The 20921-nt window shown below is 46.6% G+C and overlaps 1 protein-coding gene across 1 annotated transcript in view; it reads right to left on the bottom strand.

Annotated features, from left to right (window-relative positions):
• Nucleotides 1–2775: 2775 nt before the first annotated feature.
• dlgap3 (discs, large (Drosophila) homolog-associated protein 3) overlaps nucleotides 2776–20921 on the bottom strand; it is a 95068-nt gene continuing 76922 nt past the window's right edge. The window contains exons 3-13 of the mRNA XM_068576135.1: nucleotides 17218–18413; nucleotides 11647–11858; nucleotides 10873–10975; nucleotides 10538–10754; nucleotides 8502–9034; nucleotides 8236–8330; nucleotides 7065–7284; nucleotides 6574–6868; nucleotides 6391–6482; nucleotides 6070–6216; nucleotides 2776–5398 (exon numbers count right to left, since the gene is read on the bottom strand). Of these exons, the coding sequence (XP_068432236.1) occupies nucleotides 5084–5398; nucleotides 6070–6216; nucleotides 6391–6482; nucleotides 6574–6868; nucleotides 7065–7284; nucleotides 8236–8330; nucleotides 8502–9034; nucleotides 10538–10754; nucleotides 10873–10975; nucleotides 11647–11858; nucleotides 17218–18312 (3324 nt within the window). The 5' untranslated portion in view covers nucleotides 18313–18413 and the 3' untranslated portion in view covers nucleotides 2776–5083. The remainder of the gene's footprint in view (nucleotides 5399–6069; nucleotides 6217–6390; nucleotides 6483–6573; nucleotides 6869–7064; nucleotides 7285–8235; nucleotides 8331–8501; nucleotides 9035–10537; nucleotides 10755–10872; nucleotides 10976–11646; nucleotides 11859–17217; nucleotides 18414–20921) is intronic.

Genomic DNA, 20921 nt, shown 5'->3' with positions numbered 1-20921 from the left:
AATAAAGAGATCAGAGAGGGATAAATGCACAAAATGTTTGGATCTTCTATTCAGTCCATCTGTTCAACGCTTGCTTTCCTCGTGTGATCTGTCACTCCTCGTTGGAGTGTCCATCATTGATCCCAGAGAAAGATGTCTTCCCAGAGTTATTGTCAGTTTGCTTTACTTGTACTCCATCTCCTCAGTAGCAGCAATTTAAGACTTGTCTTCATTGAATAAACTATTTTTTTTTTGTTATTGTACACAGGACTCGCCCTTGAATACAGAACAATGTTCTACTCATAGCTATAATCAACAACACCATTTATAATAATGAGAGTGATGACAATAATTAATCCTTTTGATGACAATAATCATACTACTAATAATAATCATATTGTAATAACAATATATCGAGAATAGCAATGTCCATCGGTAACAAGGTATTTACATTTTTTGTAAACGTGAGGGTGGCTGGGTGTTATATATTTTTTTTGTTAATTACACAGTAATTGCTCAGTTGTCTCTGACCCACGTGGTTACCTGTGTGTATACTGTAAAGCAACATTACAGTGTAAATACACGTGCGCACACACACATACACGCACCACACACACACACACACAATTATACCTCAGTGCTAAAGGCACATTGGAGTTTCAGTTGAATATCCTCAAAGGGTTGGAGCTGCTCTGGAGGCAGAGGGAAGTAAAACCTCTTAGCGTGGAGACACAACGTATATCTTAAGGAAGTTTGATCAACATGTACATTTAAAGATATAATACACAATATTAAAAAAAATCCCTGTTATTTAAACTGTTTGTGGTTGGCTTTGCTTTCCATCAATGGGCAATACATGTATTTTCATTGTGTAATTTCTTTTTAAAATCAGTATTAGTGGCGGGGTCTGCCCCTGTAATAAAATTACCTAGCTGTGCACAAGAGCTTCACAGGAAACAAAGCATGTCCGTAATCCAGCCTCATTGTTTACTTTTCTCCAAATGCTGTATATGAAATTACTGTTAATAATATCCACAGATATATTGTTGCGAGTTAGTTAAAAACTGTTGAAACATAGGTGCCTCAACGACACAACACGTGGTGATGTGCTCAATTGTTTTTACTGCAGATACATTTTCAATATTGCAGGGAGCAGTGGCACAACAAGCCACAGCTCCTAGCTCTGGTGAGCCAGACATAATAGGATATTCGCTTCTCCCACTGAGGTTTAACTCAACCAGTGACTTTGCTTTTTCCTCCAGAGCAGCTCGGCCTCTGCGTAACTAAAACTCAAATCTGCTGCTACAGCATCCCTCCTGCTCCACTTTGTTGCAGATGCACAATATACAGCCCACACACATTGGCTACACTTGAGCTCTGGCCTCAACCAACACTTCTTCCTCCGCTGCCTGCGACTCAGCCGCTCTCCAGTCTCGGATAATGGCTACTAGAGAATGGCGAGATAATCTGAGCTCAAATGATTTCCCTTTTTATTCAGAGAGTATGGACAACATTCCTGCGAGACTCATCCGGTCCTGTATTATCAGGGTCCGTTGGTTGAGAGAATCCCCTGAGGACAGAGGCCTGGGTTGGGATTGGAGACGCTGCTGCTCGAAACTGAGGTATACTCGGAGTTGACTTGTCCGTCTGGCTGTCCGCGAGGGTTTTTTTTCCACTTCTAGAAAGAGGTGAAAGGGTTCGTACAGCAGTCTGTCTGCTGTGTTGGTGAGTGTTCAGATCATGTTCGTACAACTATATACCCAGGTGCTATTTCTAGCTGAGGCTCCTGCATTTATACTGTGAAGATAGAGAATGGATTTGTAAAATACAGAACAGTGTTGGAAATCAAACCACCAAAAATGTGTTTGCAATGGACCTGTTTCAAGGCAAGGTGGCTGGCTAACACCTCAACGTTTGATCAAAAGTATAGAGGAGAAAGTCAGCAAGAATTGAAGAAGAAGTAGTAGTTGCTACGGTGGATAAACATCCAACAAAGCCTCTTTAAGTTCCTGGTGTCCCTCAAGGCCGACTCGTAATGGAAAGACTGTGCCATCCCTCTGTGTGTAGGTCTGAGGATTGTGAGGGTGGAGTCAAGAGGCCTTCACAGTGGAGTAACAGTATAAAAGCAGGTATTTGTGCTTTGTTTTGATGAGGGCTGTGTCAAACACCACTAAGATGTTGTCAAGTTTCAGGGTAACAGAGAAGGAGGATGTGGGGATAAAAAAGAAAAGGCTGCAGCCCACACTGCTGCAAATAAGTTGAACAACAAGTCTCATTCTCAGCCCAGCTTTTCATTGCCGGGGCAGCTCGTTTCGCTCCGAGGTTGTTCAATTGATCAGCAGAGATTCAAATCAAAATTGCTGTTTCAAGTTCGCCAGTTGTCATTGTCCTCCAATGATATCATCTTGGTTCAAAGGCATGAGTCATTGAGATATTGGCATTGTATAAATCCTGTCAATTATTTTCAAATCACAAAAAAAAGGGTTCACAAGCTACAAAATTAGCTTTGCTTTTATCAGTTAAAAACGAGATTCTGCTAAACTTCCCAAAGGAGGTTGACATAAAACATGCAGTGTTAACATCCACAAAATCTGCCAGTCGCATGTGTGTATTGCAAGTGAAGGTGAGGGAGACAAAGGATGGTGTCAGTACAGTAAAAACATTTTCTTTAACAATACTCTCTGCAGATTTGTATACTTTTCTATTTACATGTCTTTCTTTCTATATATATATATATATATATATATATATATATATATATATATATATATATATATATATATATACACACACACATACTGTAAACTGTGTTCAAAGGAAACCTCCACATATAGCTGGTTAGGCACATGTAGTTGGTTCTAAAGGGGGATACAGGGAGGGGCTACAGCAGTATATGTTGCTAGAACCACATATAGATATACAGTAGGCCTAAGTAGGATCATACTTGGCAATTAAGTCTTGCCATTTATACCCTGTGAACCCGACCCAGCACTCACAAACTAAAGATAATAATCAATGAAAATTATTTTTCACGTGTACTGAGTCTGGATATGCCACACGGCTGTAGTTTCACACAATGCTATAATCTATCATAATAATACTGTAGTTTTTCACATTTGATATATGCTGTTTTTGTACATATACTGTACTCAATAGTCTCTACTAATCTAGAAATGTAGATTATATTATAAAATATACATCTCCCATTAAAATATCATATTTCGCCAACACATTCCACCCAAAAGTTAAAAAATAAAACAAAACAGGTCATGCTTTAGGATTCTTACTTTGTGTTTTTTGTCTTTAAAACAGCTGATTTGGACTTTTCTCTGGGCTTCCTCACATGTCCCTCATGACACGCAGCCCTTCATTTTCACACTACAAACATACAAACATATAGGCACCATCCATACGAAACACTTAAATATGAAATATCTGTTTCGGACATAAATAAATAAGACCCCTTCGAAGCCTTTAAAATCATGCTACACTTCGTTCCGTGGAGACACCAGATAGTATGATTTCAAGAAGTAAACAAAGAGGAAGAGAAATGAACACATAGTGTAACTAACATATTGTATAATTCCATTCATAACACGTGTCTCAGTATAATTACCAAACACTATCAAGTTGCTCCTATCGTTTCACAACGAATGGTTTCCTCTCCTTGATGACTTTTTGGACTGGCGTTAGATTCAATACGACTCATTTTCTGTTCTCTCAAGTCAGAGGAATCCTCCCTCCTTTCATCAGCCGCGTGCGAAACTGAGAGGATTGTACTTCAAGGTGGGCCAGTGGATTCTGCTGGAGACTTCGCCAGCTCTCCTCCCCAATTCGTTTGTGAGCCGCTGCTTCAGTATTCGCAATTATGCGGACACATCATGTGAAAGTCCTTTCTGAATATTCAAGAGAAAAGAACGGAAATAACTGATAAAAAGTAATGAAGAGACTGATCTTCTTTCATGGCTGTTTCATCAGGCTTTCTTTTAAATCCTGACGGAAGTGGAAAGAACTCTCCACAGACCGCTGTGGTTGGGTTTGGGCCCTCATTTGACCACTAGGTGGTGCTGTAGTCTCACAGTGAAATGGGGGCCTTCTCAGAAGAGTCCGAAAAAGCCACCAAAATATATTCTCTTAAAAATCCCCAGCAACCCCACCCCCGAACACTCGAAACTTCAGAGACTACATGAAAAGCAAACGGTTGTTTGTGATGCTCTCTAGCTGTCAACGCTGTGATGCTACGCAGCAAAAGCTCTTTTTGGCAAACGTAAGTGTGCACACTATGTACAAATAGCACTTGCACATTCAAACGGCATCACTGCGGGTAGTGGATGGGGACACGGGATGTGAGGAATGAGGGGAAGAGACAGAAAATAGTTTCATATTCTTTGACTTGGTGCCTGGGTGGACAGATGGCACCGGGGTTAGAAGTGCCAGCTGCAGTTGACTGACTATGCTTCGAGAATGTTCTTTGGGGATCGCCAACCATCTGACTTTAAGGGCATTTAAACTGATGGTGAGAAATTAACCCATCGGTAAAGAGTGTGGCTATATATCGCAGTTGGTTCAGTTGCAAACGGCATTCGGGAGATGGCGACAGGGGATCCGTAGGGAGATTCTGGTCTCTCGTCGTCTCCACAGAGGTTTTGTGCCTTAAGCCCTTTATTTTCAGTGATGGAGAAGTGCTGGGTGAACACGCACAGGCATGCTACTACTGCGTGAACCTCCGCTGACTACTGACTACTGTTATAAAAGTGGACTGTTACGCGTTTTGTCCGCCAAAAGGAAATTCAGGGAATTCTTTAAAAAGTTGATAACCCATGTCTGCTGGCTACCATTTGACATTGAGGCCTCTGTGTCAGTAAAATGTCCAAATTTCAAGACACTAAAATGGCTGTCATTGCTTGTTTAATGAGCTAGAGGAGTGAATTTGTGGCTGTGGTTAAGGGAGGTGATGGAAATGCCGAAGGGAGGGTAGCGGATGAACAGAGGTGACCTGCGGAGGATCCGGTACTGGGCTCAGAGAAAGACTGAGATTGGTGTGCAGGTCAGCCTCGCAGGGCTGAGTGTGGGGCGAGGAGGTGGATGGGAGACGCCACAGTCTTCAGAGTCGAGTCTGGGCTTCGGGGATGTAGATCTCGATGCTGTCTGCGCTCTCTGTGGCCGAGTTTTGCCTGAAGGAGGCGGTACGCTTGGTCTGCAGCAGCCTCCTCCTCGCTTCTGTCCTCTGACGGTCCCCGAGGTCCAGAGACTTCTCCCTGATGGGTAGGGTATGTCCACCAATGCGAGGCACCACCAGGCCCCCCGACCCCCCTCCTCCACCCCCAGCGCCCCCATCCCCGACGCTATCGGCCCGGAGGCTGCCACTCACCCCGCCTGCTGGCTTCTTTGGTAAGGGAGGAGGGAGTTTCTTATCCTCCTATGGCCCGGCAACGGTGAGACGTAGATATAGGATGAAAATGGATTGATCGTATCGGGTGGTGAAAAAAAGAAAAGGTATTGCATGAATGTACAAAAGGAATCCCATGCAAAAGGGAAGTGGAGATAATGGGAGGACCCAAGAGAATGAGCAACAAAAAAAGCAAAAACACCAACAAAAAAGGGTCAAATTCAAGTGAGGGGGAATCACGGGCCGAGACATTATGAGAGACAAATAACCATAATCAAAGAAAAAAACATCTCAGCATGCATTGGCATTGGGTGACGTAGAAAGGAAATGGAATGGGAGAAGAAAAAGGTTAAAAAAAAAAGATAATGTAAAAAGAAAAAGAAGAAGAGAGAAACAACTGTTAGTCAAGAATAATGTAGCTGATCAGTGAGTAGCCTTTATAGACAACAATGTAACAGTCACGATTCTTCAGTCTGTCTAGCTGCATGAATGCAAATAAGCTGATATGCATTTAGATTTCTATCAGTTTAAAACTCCACCGTCTCTTTGGCAGCTCAATTCCTCTTGCTGTTCTGTATTTTTACAGCCTGCATAGGGTTGGAGGGCACGGCCATCTGCGCTACTCGTCTGCACACTGCCATCTTAGCTCTGGGAGAGCGCTTATGGGAAACCAGGGCTGTTTGGACCCCTGGTCCTCTCACCTTCTTTTCAGGTGGAAGCCTCCAACCAGAGTCCCTGAGCCTCTGGAGGTCCTGAAACTTGACCCTGACGTCTTCTACGTTGAGCTGGAGCAAGTCCCAGAAGCCCGCCAGATCCTGAGAGGTGGGCTGGGGGTACGCTGACGGGTCCTGAGTGGGCAGGGAGACAGGACGTGACATGTGATGGGTCAAAGCAATTTTCCAATAAGCGTTTTTGCAGCCAAGCTAATTTGGCCTTTAGCAAAACCACGCACCGTATGTAATGTGTGCTGTCATGCTTTTACATTCAATCACACACACAGACACACACACACACACACTCACCACACTTTGTTGGCAGAGGCGGAAGAACTGCTGAACTTTCTGAGACATGAGCATCTGGGCGCTGCCAACTGCATTTCGTATCAGCTCAAGAACTAGAGAGGAAACGGCACACAAGTAGCTTTTAGAAATCAGAGAATTGTACATCCTTTTCTCCGAGCCATTTTTTCTCCATCGCAAACTCACTCTCCTCCGGCAGTTCGTTCTCCTCGGCCTCTCGCTCCATGTTCTGGCACCAGCCCTCCATCCGCTCCACCTCTGTCTGCAGGAGGCGTAAGAAGAACTCCCCGTCTCTCATGCAGGGCGAGGCTCGGCCCGAGTCGGGCAGGCTCCGGGGGCCCTCCAGGGACGGCGTCCCCGCCCAAGCTCTCTCAGCGGCGATGGGCAGAGGGGAGTGGGAACGTGGAGGCAAGTGCGGGTGCTGGTGGGGCCGCGGGTCCGCTTGGCAGGACTCGGTGGTATAGCCACTCTGGATCAAGTCCTGGGATGGCACAAGAAAAGGGGGAGACACATGATATTTGGACCATTATTGATTGATACACTTCCTCCTCCTTCCTGACTCATATGTCTTAGTTCACAAGCAATTCATTTGACCATTAGGTATGGCTGAACTACTTCCAATACCCACTGAATGATACGAACAATGGTATGCGCCCAGCGCGTCGCGGCACACCTACCTCTCTGTAGGCCCATTGTCCCTGTGTGTGGACAGTGCGGTGGCAATCCGTGTACTGGCTCGCTGACTCCGGCTCTGACGAATGCCTCTGGAAGGAGCAGCCGAACTGGAGACTCTTGTCCTGCGTTGGCACGGCGATGCTGAGTCCCGGGAAGCCCTCGGGGTCCAGGTCGGCCTGCACGCTCGCCGTCACGCTGTTGGAGCGCTTGAAACGAGCCCGCCTGCAACACAGGGAAGTCACGGCAGGCCCGGAGCCATCCGGTCACACGGAGTGCCGCACGCAAAAGCAACGCTCGGCCAGTTTGCCTCCTAATTATTGCACATTCCTGTTGGAGCGAGACGGTCACGCTGTCGCTGCAGTCACCGCTGCTCTCTCGGCTGTGATAAGCCCCGCTAAATCCTCTGGCATATGACGCAGCGGTGTGTGCAAATGTCATGTCAATGGACTCAGTGATGAGTGTTTACTCTATTACAAGTTAATACCCCCCGCCTCCCCTTCTTTGCCGTCTGATGAGGCTTAAGGTGCGACTCCCCCGATGTCATTCCGTCGTCCTTGAATATCGCAGGAGGTGGGGGGGATACAGTCAACAGGTGCACGAGGACACACTGCTCGGGGGGTTCGGGAACACGCGCCGCCGCCGAGTGCTCGCCCGCATGCTCGCCCGCATGCTGGTGCGTCTGACCCGTAAAGCAATGCTGGATATAATTAGGAGAACGGCTGCATCTTGCGTGAGAGTCATGTTGAGTGCATGATTTGCAGTAGTCCTGGTAACAGTCGAAAAAGCCGAGATTCTTAGAACAAAGTGTTACTGGGTTCAAGCTGTGATGGCTGATGAAATGTTAAATGAAATAATAGGATCTAGCCTAGAAATCAACCATAGGTGGCTGCACTGCTGGGCGCCCAGGAGATGAAGGATTTTTCAAATTATATATTACAATTATTCACATAAATTACTGTGCAAAGACCAAAAGCTCTTGATGAGGCCACATATTTTGGGGCAATTAGCAAACAAACAAATGCACATCTTAGTTTGCTCGTGTGTGTGTGTGTGTGTGCATAATTATGAAAAGTTAAATGACAGGCAAAATAAAAACACTTCAAGTTGGGAAGAAATTTCAAAGATACTTCCCCCCCCGTCCCCCGCTTTGATTTCTAGTTGTATTTCCATTACCTTTTGTCATCTTCCACTTGGACTCCTATAGAGTGGACCTCTGTCAGAGCTTTACCCTCTGCGTCTGAGTCTGACAGAGTCTCTGAGCTGTCCACCTGGAACAGAAGAAGCAACAAACACCGCAATCATGAATCAATCAAAGACGTCATACACAACTGGTCATCAATACCACATTTTCATGCATCCATCATTCTTATTTTGGGCCTCCGGCGAGAAAATCGACGCCACTCTCACATATTTTGAGAGAGTAAAATGTCCTTCCTCACCTGCACAGCTATGGATGGCCTCCACTTTCTCCCACCACGCCCATCGTCCTGCCCCCCGGCTTTACTCAGCACTATGCTGTTCTGAGGCAGAGACACCGACTTCCCCAGGCTGCCCCCGACCCTGCCGTCCCTCTCCCTGGCCGGCCTCGGTGGCCCCTCCAGCAGACTGTCAGCCGAGCTGCTGTGTTTGGCCCTCACTCCCGGACCACCGCCGTAGAGCACCAGCTCCCGCGATCCCCTGACCCCATCGAGGCTCTCTGCCGAGTTACTGTGCTGTCGGGAACGTCCGGGGCCTGTGTTGGTGTAGTAGCCCCCTCTGGAGGAGCGACCCGAGGGGCCGTCGGAGCTGCCCAGGTCCACTGAGTTGCTGTGCTGCTTGGGACGCCCGGGGCCAGAGCTGGAGGACAACTGTCCGCCGCTCTGGAAGTAGGCATCCTGGGTGGACTCAGTGCTGCTCTGGGCTCGCACCGACAGTGAAGACTTGGACATGCGAGGTGGGAGTGGGGGAGGAGCACCTTTACGATAAGGAAAGACTTAAGTGTCAGAAGAAGGGGAGAAAAGGAAAAGAGAGAGGCGTAGAGGGCAGTTAGAAGCAACAAGGGAGCAGCAGTATCAACAGGGAGCAGGAGAGGTGGATACTTACAAAAGGGACAGACTGGATGGAGAAGGTGAATGGAAATAAAAGAGTGAAAAGAGAGAAATGTGTTGACAAATAGGAGGGTGAGCCAAGACAGGCAGAAAGAGAGAAAACAACACAAATTAATAAATGATAAAGCCAATGCAAGATGTGACAGAAAGATTCATAAACAAAACTCAAAAAACTCCCTTTCTCTTTACCAAAAAGCATCTTTTTTTTATGTATTTCCGTGGGAGGCAGGGAGCGACGTGGTGGAAAAGACACACATGAGTCATGACAGAAGTGAAAAATAAAAGAACTCTCCTCTGAACTCTCTTCTCGGGAAGATAAAGCAATTTCCTGAGAGAAGTATTAAAATAAGAAGGGTAGATTATGTCTCTTCCTCCTGCCTCACAGCTTGGTGGCCGAGCGTAGCCTACCGTGCACGCGCACACACAGTTCATTTTCAGAAAATAAGGGATCAAACTTTAATGCATTTCTTTCAAAGCATCGTCACCACCAACCGGCGTGTCACAGTTTAAGCTCCACTACGCGAGCACGCACAAATGTAGGTCTGTGTGTCTTTCGTGTGCCGCACATGTGTGTTCGTGCTTGATGCATACACAGAGGCTTTACTACATATTAGGGGGGGGATTTGCCGGTCTATACTTTGAAATTTGAGTCCTGCATGGTACGGAAGTGGCGCTTGACGTCTCCTGTGCACACACGCTATCACAAATCACACCCGGTTTACTGTGTATTGGGCTGGAGTAAGAGCACGGCTGAAGCAAAACAAAGGATCAGGAAAATACAAAATGCACAGAGTAATACACGAGAAGGCAAACGAGTGAGACTACAGCAGGAAGAGGCGTGCTGTGTAGACAGATAGACAGAGAGAAAGAAGCTGAGCTATATCATCTGAACATTCCTGTACCTATTACTGAGCCCGAGAACCCTGCGATCACACCGTGGAGGGTGATGGGAGAGATGAGATGCAGAGAACAAAGAGCATGCACAATAACATACACACAAGTCTGTGCTTAAAGAATACACACATACACACAAACACAAGGGAAAGTGCTGCAGGAAAAGAAAAGAGATTGAAGGAATAGAGGAGGAATTCAAGGTTACGAATTCAAATCGGATGCGAACATTGCAGGTAGCTGTGCAAGGAAGGAGGCTGGAGGGTTTGTGGTTGTGTGTGTGTGTGTTTGTGTGAGTGTGTGCACGAGCTTGCTTTTGTCAAAGTAAGCAGACACAAGCTGTCATAAAACCCCTTCTCACACCGTCTGTCCCACTGCGTCTCCCACCAGGTTGCCGCCACATAAAAGGCAAGCGCACATCCTCGCAGCGCTCGAGCGGACGACACAGACTGTACATTTGCTGGTGCGCCAAAACACGCACACATGCACACACTCACCGGCCCCGCCCTTGATGGATCCCTGGGGGCCCGACATGGAGAAGACGGAGAGGCAGTCGTCGTCCTGGGAACAGCCGGCCTGGATGGCGCGGACGTAGCTGTGGCTGCGGGTGCGGAACACACCCGGGAGGTCCAAGGCCTCGACGGCTTGAGACTCCACCTCTCCGAACATGGTCTCACACACGGCCTCGAACTGGCGGTTCAACGTGTCTCCCAACTGACGGACGTGAGAGAGACACATTGCTGTAGTCAGGACACTGCAACTTAAATTCCACATCCCCACCAAAACCTACACGGATACACAAATCACACAAATAAGCCAGATTGTTCGCTACCTGCGAGCTGGTCAGAGAGCGGGTGTAACTGCGAGAGCGGGTCTGGGTTTTGGGTGTGGTTCGGCTGTTGGAGTACGGGTCTGTGCACTGATTACACGAGTACCTGAGTGAAAGAAATAATACACAGAATCAGCAAACCGCAGTGTATGACGGCACAGATAGTTACTTCTTGATTACATGATATTGTATTCTGGCTGTAAAATCTTCAGCTGTGGGTCGAATCTCACTGCAGCAACACACATTTGATTAACCGCCACTATCAGATAAAATGTCCCTGAGGTCATGCTCTGACCTTTTGAGGGTAATACTGCATGCCCATGTCAAGTGGGAAAAAGTGCAATGCCTCATATGACTGTCATGTATTTCTCTTATTTGAAATCATTCTGAACACCTGATTCTTTTTTTGTGCGATTAAGTCTGTCCAAAGTACACAATGTATAAATGGATGTAATAGTCTCTATGACTATGGAATGGAGGACAAAACCCAGGAGATGTCATCAGGGTTTTTGTCCCAGCGCAATAGTGCAGTACTAAATCCCCAAACATTGTGTGAATATCTCGGTTTTCTATTGTAATACAATACAGTAGATATAGCGGTGAACATGAACTTGAGTCATAATAATGTGATATTTTCCTTGAACCCAGGACCTTAACACCAAAATGAATCTCAAAGACATGTAAAATGTCATCTTTCGAATGAAGCAGTCAGTAATCTAGCTCAACTATAACAACATAACATTATGAAGGCCGGACGCTCCGTTTGTGACATTTGACCTTTGATCCATGCTGATGGAGCGTCTAAAGGCATCCCTCTGAGCGATCAGAGTGGTCTTGGGCGATGCCTTTGGGCTGGTGTCTGAGTCAGCACTGTCGTCATCGCCCATGGCCTTGATGTAGCTGCCGCTGCGCATGCGACGGCATGGAATCTCCCCTCCGCCGTCCGTTGCGCCGCCACCGTATCCACCGCCCCAGTCATCTGAAGGGACCTGAGACACCATCACATTCGTAAGAGTATTCACATCGTCATTAAGAGGTAAAAAACAAAAAAAAAAAGGACAGAGGAGGATTAATCTGCACCATACAGTGAGTAGAAGTGTACAACCATTTATACACCGTCAATGGGTTTTAGTAAGACTCTTTGTTAATGGGTTAAACACTTAAAATGACCCATTTTGCATTCTTCTTCTACACCAACTGCTAAGGGAAAAGCAATTGATCACAGTGTGAATTAATTAGTGTTGAGATATTGCAGATGTTGTCACCGCGCCGTCGGCAGCTTCTTCCCAACATCGTTTTTTAAACACAAAGGACCCCTCAGAACCGAAATATATTCCATCACTGAAATGTATTTCACACCTCAAACAGAAGGAGAACGATGAATCAGACGTACAGTTATGGCACACGGGGACTCAGTGTAAAGGCAACACATCGGCACAGACAGCTAAATGCTTGCTCGCGAACACGATGAAAGCATGCACGCACACACACACACACACACACACACATGCACATACAGGGGAGATTAAAGAAAGAGAGAAAGAGACAAAGTGACTTACAGAAAGAGAGAAACTCTGGCAGCCGGAGAAACACTGACAGAGAGAAGCAGCAACAGCGTAAGCTGAGAGCAAATAAAGCGATGGACAAAAAAGGCAGGTAAGCCAGCAGAGTGGACGGACACAATGTTGGCAGACAGACAGGGAGAGAGACAGAGAGAGAGAGAGAGACAGAAAAGCTGAATAACACACTGAAGCAGCCAGAGAGCAGGAAGACAGATGGGCAGATGAATGAGAGTCTGATGAGAAAATAAAATGAAATACACACACACACACACACATAGGAACACAGCCAGAAACTAAGGAGGAAGACAACAATTAGAGAATTGATACGGAGCGATGATATGAAACAAAAAAATAATAATAATGACATCAGGCTCACTCTGTGCCCGTCGTGCTAAACGTATGACTTTTCATAAGTCAGAATGCTTTCATAACTCTTTAAAATGTTACCCCTGCCTGGACTGGAAACTAGCAATGCAGTGAATGAAGCTGTGAAATATTGTTCAAATACCCATACTGTCCCTGTCCCCCTATAAATTCAATGATAATCCAAAACATTTTATGATTTCTGTTGGGCCAATTGGCAGCTCTAAAAGGCGATATTAAAACACATTGCAGTTCTTTAAAGCTGCATCTTTAAAGCTGCAGGAAAACATCATATCACCTAAAAAACGATCATCAATTACCTTTTTTTTTTAAATTCCCAGGAGACAAAGCGATACCACTAGCAATGTTTTGGAGTTGTGTTTATGGCCACTTGACAAATGTAAGTGTAATGTCTGTTCTCCTTTTAACTCTGTAGTTTTAATTTCCATCAACTCCTGAATAAAGTATCTGTCTTTCTGTGTTCTACTTCCTGTGTGACCCCTCCGCTCCTCGAGATGTCCCTGTGTCCTTTTGCTTTTGCAGAGTGTAGGGTCGACAGCTTCACGAGGTACTGGCTGTTGCTCATGTAAAAGCTCTCCACCTTCTCTTCCTTTGCTCATGCAGCTGCTCTGTGGGTTTTGGTTGCTGCGGACATTTTCATACATCCATACATGCTTAGATGACTGGTTACAGACTTCCACTCTTGTTTCCTAGTGACGTTGTAAATGAATAGGCCAATTTATTAGAGTTGCTAACTGTCTGTGTGGGGTTTGGTGCTGGGCTGGTTGCGCAACAGGATGTGATCAGAGCCTGTGAGCCAGAAAACCAAAAGAATAAGCTAAAAGAAGCTGAAATGCTCTGTAGCCCTGATGAGAGATGCAGGGTTAAGTGATGCTATGAATGATGCCTTTCGCATGACTCACATTTATTTGATCCATTGTCAATATAAATACTGATAAGTGCAGCTTAAATTATGTGGACACCTATCAACCTTGTACAGATAATTATATTACTGTGGAGGACCACTTAGTTCGACACATAAATACATGTGCGCACCATTTGATCCCACTTCTTTTGCAGGACAATGAATGCTTCACACACACACACACACACACACACACACACACACAGCATCTGACAGGAAGCACTGTGACGGCAGCTGCTTGTTGCGGGACGATCTTTCTGCTGATGCAAATGCTGTGAGTTGTGGTCTCGCACAAGCATGTGACCAAATAAAAACACCTAAACACACACACACACACACACACACACACACACACACACACACACACAAACACACACACACACACACAGTCAGTCAAAGCCCCCAGGGTTTGGCATCCAGCTGAGTGTGTGTTTTTAAGGTCATCACTTAAAAGATGATTCAGCCTAATCTCCCGATCCCCTCTGGCCTTCTACTATCTCTCTCATTTTCTCATGCTGCTCTTTCTCTCCTCTCGCTTTGCCCCATGGCTACCATCACCTCCTTTATCTCTTTTCTATCCCTGAGCTAGCGTTGCTATCTCTGCAGCCCTCTACCTTGCCCACCTCCTCCTCTATCTTTGTCTCTCTCGCCCTCGCTGTTTCTGTCTTCATTTCACTCTCGCTCCATATTCTGCTTTGTATCATTTCCTTATCGGCCGGACACAGGCCGAGGGGAAGGGAGAGGCTTGAGGATGCCCAACGCTGTGGTTGCCGATCACGCCATGGGAGAAAACCTTGAACATGTCCATTTGACTCGGACCACAGTAATTCAGACTTGTGAAGATTCACATTTTTTTCTTCAATTCTCACTTCAAGCTGTTCACTTTTTTCTTGCTTTTCTGCTGCTAACTTGAGCGATGACCTACTGAGGACGAGTATGTACATGTTATTGTTGCAATGTCTGTTGGAAGCTTGGGAGTACTGTTTTGTCTCTTTCTGACATAAAGGAACAGTCATACCACTTTTGAATTTATTTGAAATGTAATGCTTTATGCTTCTGTTTACAACGTCCTCCCTTTTCACTACTTTGCTATTTTGCTATGTAACCCACAAACTCTCTGATGTGACAATATTTCACTTTAATCTCTTATGGGCTATGCAGTAGGGGTAGGCAGGATGTTTTCAAACCTTTTATTTTCAAAAACAGACCGGAAAAAATGGCATGCTATTAATAAATGTTGATACGTTAATACAACCAGCAGACAAGGAGCAACATTAGTGTCCATTTGGAGTTGTGTTTCTGGTTATCTGATGAATATTAGTCCAATATTCACTCTCACTTTAGCTCTTCTTTTTTTGGCAACACCTGAGGGAAATATGAGGCTCCTTGGCTGGTAAATACTCCACTATATTCTCCAGCTAGTTGCTAACTGTGGAGGGCAGTGTAAAAAGTGAAGCCAATGCGTAAATGCCTTAAACTTGTATTCTCTCTATCGGCCATCAGGGGGAGACTCCTCTGGGTGCCAAAAAAGAAGTCAGATTGTACAGAAGTTTATGAGAAGGTGAACCTACTTCTCACCAAACATCGTCAACACAAGTTTGAGGTCTGAATCATGTTTTTCTCTTCCAACTTTAACCCTCACCGTGTGTTTCCAGTTCATAAAAATCAATCGTAACCATAAAATGCCACCACAGATGGCAACGGCAACAATGTCAAACTCAAGGCATCAAAGCCAAAGGGTGATGTCACGCTGACTACATCCACTTCTTATAAACAGTCTACGAGAGCAGGTAGCGCTTGGTTTTCAAAACTTAACTATAAAAACCCCTAAAGCACGAGCTGAAAGACACTGCGAAGCTCCGGAGAGGAGAGAGGAGCAGCTGGGTGATAATCATCTGTGGGTTCATCACCGTGAGGGATCACATTCATATACAAGTGAACATGTGATCAATTGGTAACATCAAAACATTCACGGCTGCTTTAAAGTCTGTTGCTGAATGTGTGATTTACACACTTTGTCTGGCAGCAACCATTGTCAATGTTGCCTCCCGAGAACAAGGCTTGAGTTTGGAGCTGCTTGTCCTGAGGTACCGGTGGAGTAGACCTCAACAGCTCTCTATCTGCAGCTCCAGGAAGCTGTCTCCTCTGAAACCATGGATCAAATCTGGCTGACTTCAGCACATCCAAGCACATCCCCAAAACTCACACCCTTCACAAAACTGCAAGTGACGCATGGAGATATGAGAAAAGCTGCAGCGGGGAAGTTCATTTCGTGTCCCGAGGTGTGAATGTGATGGTAGTCTCAAGCACCGAGGCAAATTATGTGAGGTTCATCCTTTGAAAAACACGAACACGAGCGAGCCTGCTCCCTCTGTCTCGTCTATCAGCAGACCTCAGCTGTGTCTAAAGGATGAGAGTTGGAAAAACTCCAGGGACTCCTGTGGCTACCTGCTGTTTCCGTAGAAACACAGTCGGCGTGGCAGCTCTAACTCAGCACAGCTGGAGGTTTGTGTGTGCGTCTTTGTGTGCGCGTGTGAGTGTGTGTGCTCTTTCACCTGACTTTGCAGGACCACTGTAACAGCTATCAGCTTTTCACCGTATGGAATTTAGACAAAATGAGAGAAAGGAAAAAGGGGGGAAATAAATACATGTGTTGGATTCAGAGATCCGTCACGTTAACTGGTCTGTTTGGAGGGATATTGCATATCTATCACAATCACTGGGATTGACAGCAAAAGTCCATTTCACAGGTGTGAATATACCTATGTCTATATATCTATATCTATATGTACTTGTTATGTATAGCTTTTTAGTGAAGAGTGTTAAAACAGTCATTTATTACCTGTAGGAGAGTGTCATATTGGAACATACATACTATGCCTTGGGAAATAAGTATTTTCAGTGTACAATCATTTTCATGGATCCTCTCGCTCTTCTTCTAAAACATTTAAAGTTTCGACACTATGGTTCATGCGTTGACAGAAGATTTTACTTGACGATTATCAAGAACGATTGGAGGAAAAGAGAGCAGTGTTTATGATTATCTTTGCCACATAGGTTCTGGTTTTTGGTTTTGTTTATGTTTTTGTCAGGAGGAAGATGGAACAGCTACTGGGACCATTTCGATGAACTTGCTGGAAAGATGTAGCATTGGCTGAGGTCGAACCCATTACATTTTGGAGCAGATAGGGCTTGGCCTGTGCAGAGGTCTGCGTTCTCTTAGTGCCCTTTTAGTTTTTGAAATGGGTTTTTGGATGTCTTACCGGACATTGGAAACATAGTTATCACTGGAACATGCACTGCGGGTTGATTGAGTTTTGATTCAAAAAAGAAGCTGTGATATTTTTGATGCAAAATGTGTAAACCGAAGCTGAGAAATAATCTGCATAAGACATGAGACAGGTCAGCTTTAAGCATCAAACACAACCACCCACATACTGTACTCCTCCAGTACACACACACACACACACGCTGGTTGACGTGCAAGCGTACACACACCTGCAAGTAGTGGAAGGTCCTCTCCTTCAGCTTATTCTCCAAGGGCACCAGGGCTTTCTCGTAGCCTCCTCCCCTGGTAGAAGGGTACACCTCTCTGGCCTGACTCACTGTCATGGCTGACCAGGTGCTCCTTTTCAGGGAGTGGCCCTGGTGCCCGTGATGTCCCCCTCCTTCACTCCCAGCCAGAGCCATCGTGGTGCAGGCGATGCACTCCCCAGGTACCGGCACACCACCGCCGCCACCACCACCACCACCACCACCACCACCACCACGCTCCTTGGGCCTCTTCATGGTGAGTTCCTGGATTGCTGCATCCAGGCTCTCGTGTCCGATGGGATACGCCCGCCTGCCCCCACTGACCAGGAAGCTGCTGTCGCTGTCCAGGTTGTCGTCGGAGCTCCACCAGCCTGCCGTCCTGCTGCGGTGGCGTCTGCCAGACTCGTGTCGCGAGTCTCCGCTCTTGCTTCGCTCTCGAGACTTGCTCCTCCTGGTGGAGCGAGGCTGATGACCTGAATAGTGGCCTCCGCCATCCTCCCCTCCACTCCTGTGGCCTCCACCTCCTCCTCCCCCTCTCTCGCCGCGGTATTCCCCGCCTCCTCTCGTGCCATTGTACTCCCGTTTGGTCGGTGCCTCCAGAGAATGGGACTTAGCGAAGAGGCGCTGCACTGAGTTGACCAGGTGGCGGATACGTGAGGGGCTCTCGCTGCGTGGCTCAGCACCCCCACTGGCGCTGCGCTGGTACTGCAGCGTGTGGAAGCCGTCAGGATGGAAGGGCACCTGGTCGATCATGTTGGAGGGAATGCGGTGCATCTTCCCGCCGTGGCCCGTGGACAGGCACTCTTCGCAAGAGTCAAGCGACTGGTGAGGTGGGTGCTGGCTGGGGTGGGAGCGGGGGAAGGTTCCCCCTCCAGAGTGGCTATGGGAGTGGGAGTGCGAGTGGTGCCTCTCCAACGCCAGGGCTTCAACCGGACCGCCGGGATGGTAGTAGTGGCCCTCGCTGTGACCCTGGTAGTAGTCTCTGCCCGGGCCGTCACAGTCCTCAGGCGGGCAGTGGCAGGGTCCTCCTCCGCCACCACCGGAGGAATGCTGGGACATGCTACGGCTGACATGGTACCCTTTCACAGGCGCCGGGGCGTGGTGGGCCGTCCGGGCCGAAAGGGGGCGCTGTGGGCGTGACAGGGCTGCTCTGGTCTCACCTGTGGGGGGGTCAAAGAAAGGGTAACAATTTAGGCCTCGTATCCGGGAAGACAGGAGTGAACACATTGTATTCAGGTACAAAAAGAGGAACCTTATCAAATAATTGAATCAAGTGTTCTGCCTTGCAATCAGTTATATTTGACTTTCTCATTACACCAAATAACTTTGAGATGATGAGTGGGTGTTGCTGCTGCAGCAGCTGCTGAGATTTCAAGTTCAGGAGATTTTCTTAAAAGGCAAACAAAGTACACATGCAAAAACACTCAGAGCTAGAACAAGCAAACGTAGCGGTAGCTTAAATAATATGACTCTGAGCACGTACGGTTATAAATAACTTCCGCACTGTATATGTCAGTGCGAGGCAAAAAGGTGGTAGAAGCGGTGGAGTGTAATTCATGGCCTGACTTACAAATAAATCACAACAAAAATAAATGGTCTTTGTAGATTGATGTCCAGATTGTTTTCTCTCTTCTATCAAGTGGCCTGTTAAATTGAAAGTGAAAACAATGTGTTTTTCTTCTTCTGATTAGCATTTTTATTGATGTCGCACTTCATTTTTTAAGAGTGCAATAGTGAGCGTTCATCCCGCGGGCTGCAATAAGGGGCCACAGACAGCTTTCTTCCTCTCATTCATCTCAAAAGCTGCTGGGCTGATAAATCAAGATTATTATTAGCCTTCTTTGTTTCTCAAGGTGTTGGTTCAGTCTCTGCTTCGAACCGCTGGCTACGCTCTCCTGTTTATCGTTAAATTCGCCATCCCGGCGCTCCATGTTGTCCGTCTCTTTTTCCCTCCACCCGAGGCCGCGGGGAGTCTCGCAGCATCCACATGATTTACAGCCGAGGAAAACAGTGCGTTTATCGATCACCTGCATCCAAATGCGAGGGAGATGGAGAGAGGCGGCGGGTGTCCGAGCAAATTCACAAACCTCCGTACTATCAATTACAGAGCGGATTCACTGATTGAGTAATACACCTTATCCAGGTGACCAGGCAGAAACTAGTCCTGCTGTGGCCTCGAGGGAAGAGGATGAGATCCTCTCCGAAAAAAAACAAACGCAGGAAATGAAATCAATACACCTTGCCGCGCTGCAGGAAAAACGTGGCACAATGTTAACCATATCACCCACACACTCCAGTTTCTCAAGGTAAAAGTAAACAGAGTGGAAACAGCCTCTCTCTGTGTTGCCTTTCTTTTTCAACACGTGGATAACAACTGAGATTACATTCCAAATGTGGTAATCATGTATTTAATTGGACTGGCATTAATTGATGCCGCTGTAATCTCATCCTCTATCAACCACATTCTCCCACTAACTATATAATGAATCAAGGGCACACAGTTTGCTAATAATGCACTCTCGCACTGCTAGATTTGATTAAACTGAGATGAAATTACTCGATGAAAGCCAGAATCAAGCCGCTCGGCTGGATGTTTTTCACTGAGCTCTTCTGAGTCGATTTGCGCTGGTGTTCGCCGGCTTCCACGCAGAGATGAGAGATGGGGGACAGATGCCGGGATAATCATTAACTAGAGCGTGGCCTGTTTGCCTTGATTGGCTGAATGAGAGCCGCCACCCGGGGAAGCTCACCCACATCCGAGCCGTGGCATTGGTGTAGCCGTGACGCCGGGCCTCGCCAAGTCAGCGTCCCACCGTGGACACATTTCTGACAACCGTGGCCCCTGGGTGGGCTGGGGCCCGCCGCTTAGTCGTATATACGGCGAGGACACACTTTAGTTAGAGGCGCACCACAGCTGACAGTGTGCCTCCCATCAACAGTGAATGTAAGTCAGCTGCTTCAGAAAGTCCAAAGACTTTTTATCCTCCTAAATGCTGCCTATATATTTTCCTTGCACAAAAAAATGACTCTTGAATACAGCGTAAAAAAAAATACCGACAACCTATATATATATATATATTAAAAAAAAATCTGAAATGATTTGGTGACAGGGCTCATTTTGCAGTGTGTCGTACTGCCATGTGTGTGTCCCTGTTTATGAATAGACAGCGAGCGAAGTGAGCAGCGCCGCTCCGCCTGGAGGAGTAAATTAAACCATGTTGTGTTTATTATGAAGTCTTTGGCTTTTGGAGCAGGCTGCTGGCAAGGAGCTGTCAGTCACAGGGACACGCACGCGCATGCTCGAATGTGCGTCTGCACACAGACAACTGAAGAGATAGAGAGGTAGAAAAGACGCCGCCGAACGTTGGCTGCCGCTTCTCTTTATTTCCCTCCCTCTATCCATCTCTCCACATGTCTCCTCTCCTCGCAGTCTCTCCTCCTGACCTACTTCTATCCATCCTCCAGTCATGTCTGTCCCTCCCTACGCGCTCTTCTTTTCTTTCTCACTGTCTTCTTTTCCAACCTGTCAGTCCTGCGTCTGTCAGCACTTCTCTGTGTTGAGTTAATTACAAAGTTTCTTTCCATTCTTCATCTCTTGGCCTCTGCTGATCTATCTGTCATCCATCGGTGTTCTCTCTCCTTTGTTTCCTGTTGGATAATTGAGGTAT

Source organism: Clinocottus analis, unplaced genomic scaffold, assembly GCF_023055335.1.
Source record: "Clinocottus analis isolate CAN_PGR_092001 unplaced genomic scaffold, fCliAna1.0.p SCAF_14, whole genome shotgun sequence".
Taxonomy (NCBI): Eukaryota; Metazoa; Chordata; class Actinopteri; order Perciformes; family Cottidae; genus Clinocottus; species Clinocottus analis.
This window is presented reverse-complemented; position numbering and strand designations above follow the sequence as displayed.